Raw genomic sequence first — 2103 nt, forward strand, 5'->3', positions numbered from 1 at the left:
TCCCCCCCTGCCTTCCCCCCCCGCCCTCCCCTGCCCTCCCCCCCTGCCCTCACTCACCCCCTGCCTCTCCCCCTGCCCTCCACCCGGGTCCTGAGGCTCTGGGGGCCACCGCAGGTTCCAGGTCCCCTTTCCACCGCGGCGCAGCGCAGGAACACGGAGGGGATGGCGGGGGGCTGCGCGCTCTGCCGAGCTTTGAGGCCGCGTGCCAAAAAACCACCCGCCCCACCTTTAAGATTTAAGTCTAATCTTTAACTAAAGGCATTTCCAATTTTATTTTATGTGGGGTTTATTGCTCTCTTGCCTCGTTAATTTTTTCCCTCCTGCTAACCGCCTCCCAGCCACCTCCCTCTCCCCGGGCACTCCCCGTGCGCGGTGGCCCGCGGCGTTGTGCCCGCGTTGGTTTGCACTGGAGCCGCTTCGCCGTGCGGAGAGGCAGAGTATGGGCGAGGAGGAAGAGCAGGGGAAGACAAAGGCTAACGCCAGGGCTGGGAAAGGGCAGCGAAGGGGTTTATTCGGGACTGGCACGTCTCTGTGCGGCGCCGGCAACGCATGAAGGCGGCTGAAGCTCAGTGTGTCCCGGCGGGAAGTCATGGGGTGGCCGGGGCAGCCGAAACGCCGCCTCAGGAGCAGCTCCCGGGAGGCCGATCTCACGAGCTGAGCCTCGGGCTCCCTCCTCGCCCGGCTTCCCCCGGCCCGGGTGGTGCCTCGCAGGAAAGTTCAGGAGATGATAATTTCTGTTTTCACCTCTATTTCACAGAGCAGAGGTGGAGGCGGAGCGGGGGGACAGACGGTGCTGCCGAAGCCATCAGCAGGTAAGAGATGGAGACGTTGGGGCTGGAAGAGCTGCACCGTGGCGCTGGGCTCTTCGATGGGGAGCGGGTAGAGGGGAACCAGCTGCCACCCCATGTCCTCCCTGCTTCCCCGAGGGGACCCGCCTGCACCTTGCAGACCCTCAGCCTGTGCCCAGGGCTTTCTGTGCCACCTTGAGGTGCTCCGGGGACGTGGGTGCTGTTCCCGCATCACCCCTGGCTCTATTGGGGTGAGAGCAGTGAGTTTCAGTCCCTCTGAGCGGTGGCACGGGGACATGCTGTCCTTCTCCCCCTGCCCGGTTCGGGTACGGGTGGTAGGGAGGGATCCCGACATCTCCTGCGGAGATGGATGCCGTCTCCCCTCCCCAGGCCATGGGAAGTCCCCAGAAAGCATTTGCCACACGTGGGTTTTGGACCCCACATGGGGACACTGCGCCACATCCCCACGACTGCTCATCTCCCCCAGGCCACCCGTCCTGAGCCCAGGCAGCAGCTCTTCAGCCATCACGGGGCAGCCCCGTCCCCGTCCCATCGCTTCCCCCGCGGGGTGTGAGATGCGGCCAGGCGGGGTGTGAGGCACCGCCGGGGCTCGTCCCCAGGGAAGCCGAGCCGAAAAACGCCCTTGGAAGCCGGAGCCCCGACCCGCACGATGCTGAGCCTCAAGTTACCCCGGTTGCTCAGCATCAACCAAGTGCCCAAGGTCAGAAAGGGGGTTTTCTTCCCTCCGCCCGAGGCTCGGTGGGGTTTGGGGAGGTGACAAGTGGGAACAGCGTGCTGGGGTGACCGTCTGCCCCCGGGCAGTGCTCAGCACCTCCCCAGGACCACCTCCCACGGTGGGGACACAGCTCTGTCCTTGCAGCAGGGTCCTGGGTCCCGCATCACGGGCACCCTTTTTTTCGACCTTTTCTTATTCCTCCTCTGTTTTGTCCTTCCTCCTCCGATTTGTCCTTCCTCCTCCGATTTGTCCTTTCTTCTCTGGTTTGTCCTTTCTTCTCCGGTTTGTCCTTCCTTCTCTGGTTTGTCCTTCTTCTCTCCTCCGACTGCCACCGGTGCCAGTCCTTGCCTTGCAGGGGTACCAGGAGCAGGGGATCCTCTTCGGGTATCGCCCCCCCAGAAGCTCGGCAGCAGACTGCCTCCTCAGCGTCTTCCAAATGACGAACGAGACACTAAATATCTGGACGCATTTTGTGCCTGCCTGGTGGGTACCGTGTCCTGGGTCTTCAGCATCCGTGGGAGGACGCAGTGGGTCTCCACGGTGGGAGCAAGGCTGGGGGAGCCGGGATGGGGGAGGACC

At 63.7% G+C, this 2103-nt stretch overlaps 1 protein-coding gene across 1 annotated transcript in view; it reads left to right on the forward strand.

Moving 5' to 3' along the window:
- Window positions 1-1458: 1458 nt before the first annotated feature.
- PAQR5 (progestin and adipoQ receptor family member V) overlaps window positions 1459-2103 on the forward strand; it is an 8219-nt gene continuing 7574 nt past the window's right edge. Inside the window, exons 1-2 of the mRNA XM_009892087.1 lie at window positions 1459-1509; window positions 1880-2038. Coding sequence (XP_009890389.1) covers window positions 1459-1509; window positions 1880-2038 — 210 coding nt within the window. The remainder of the gene's footprint in view (window positions 1510-1879; window positions 2039-2103) is intronic.

This window comes from Charadrius vociferus, unplaced genomic scaffold, assembly GCF_000708025.1.
Source record: "Charadrius vociferus isolate BGI_N301 unplaced genomic scaffold, ASM70802v2 scaffold249, whole genome shotgun sequence".
NCBI lineage: Eukaryota > Metazoa > Chordata > Aves > Charadriiformes > Charadriidae > Charadrius > Charadrius vociferus.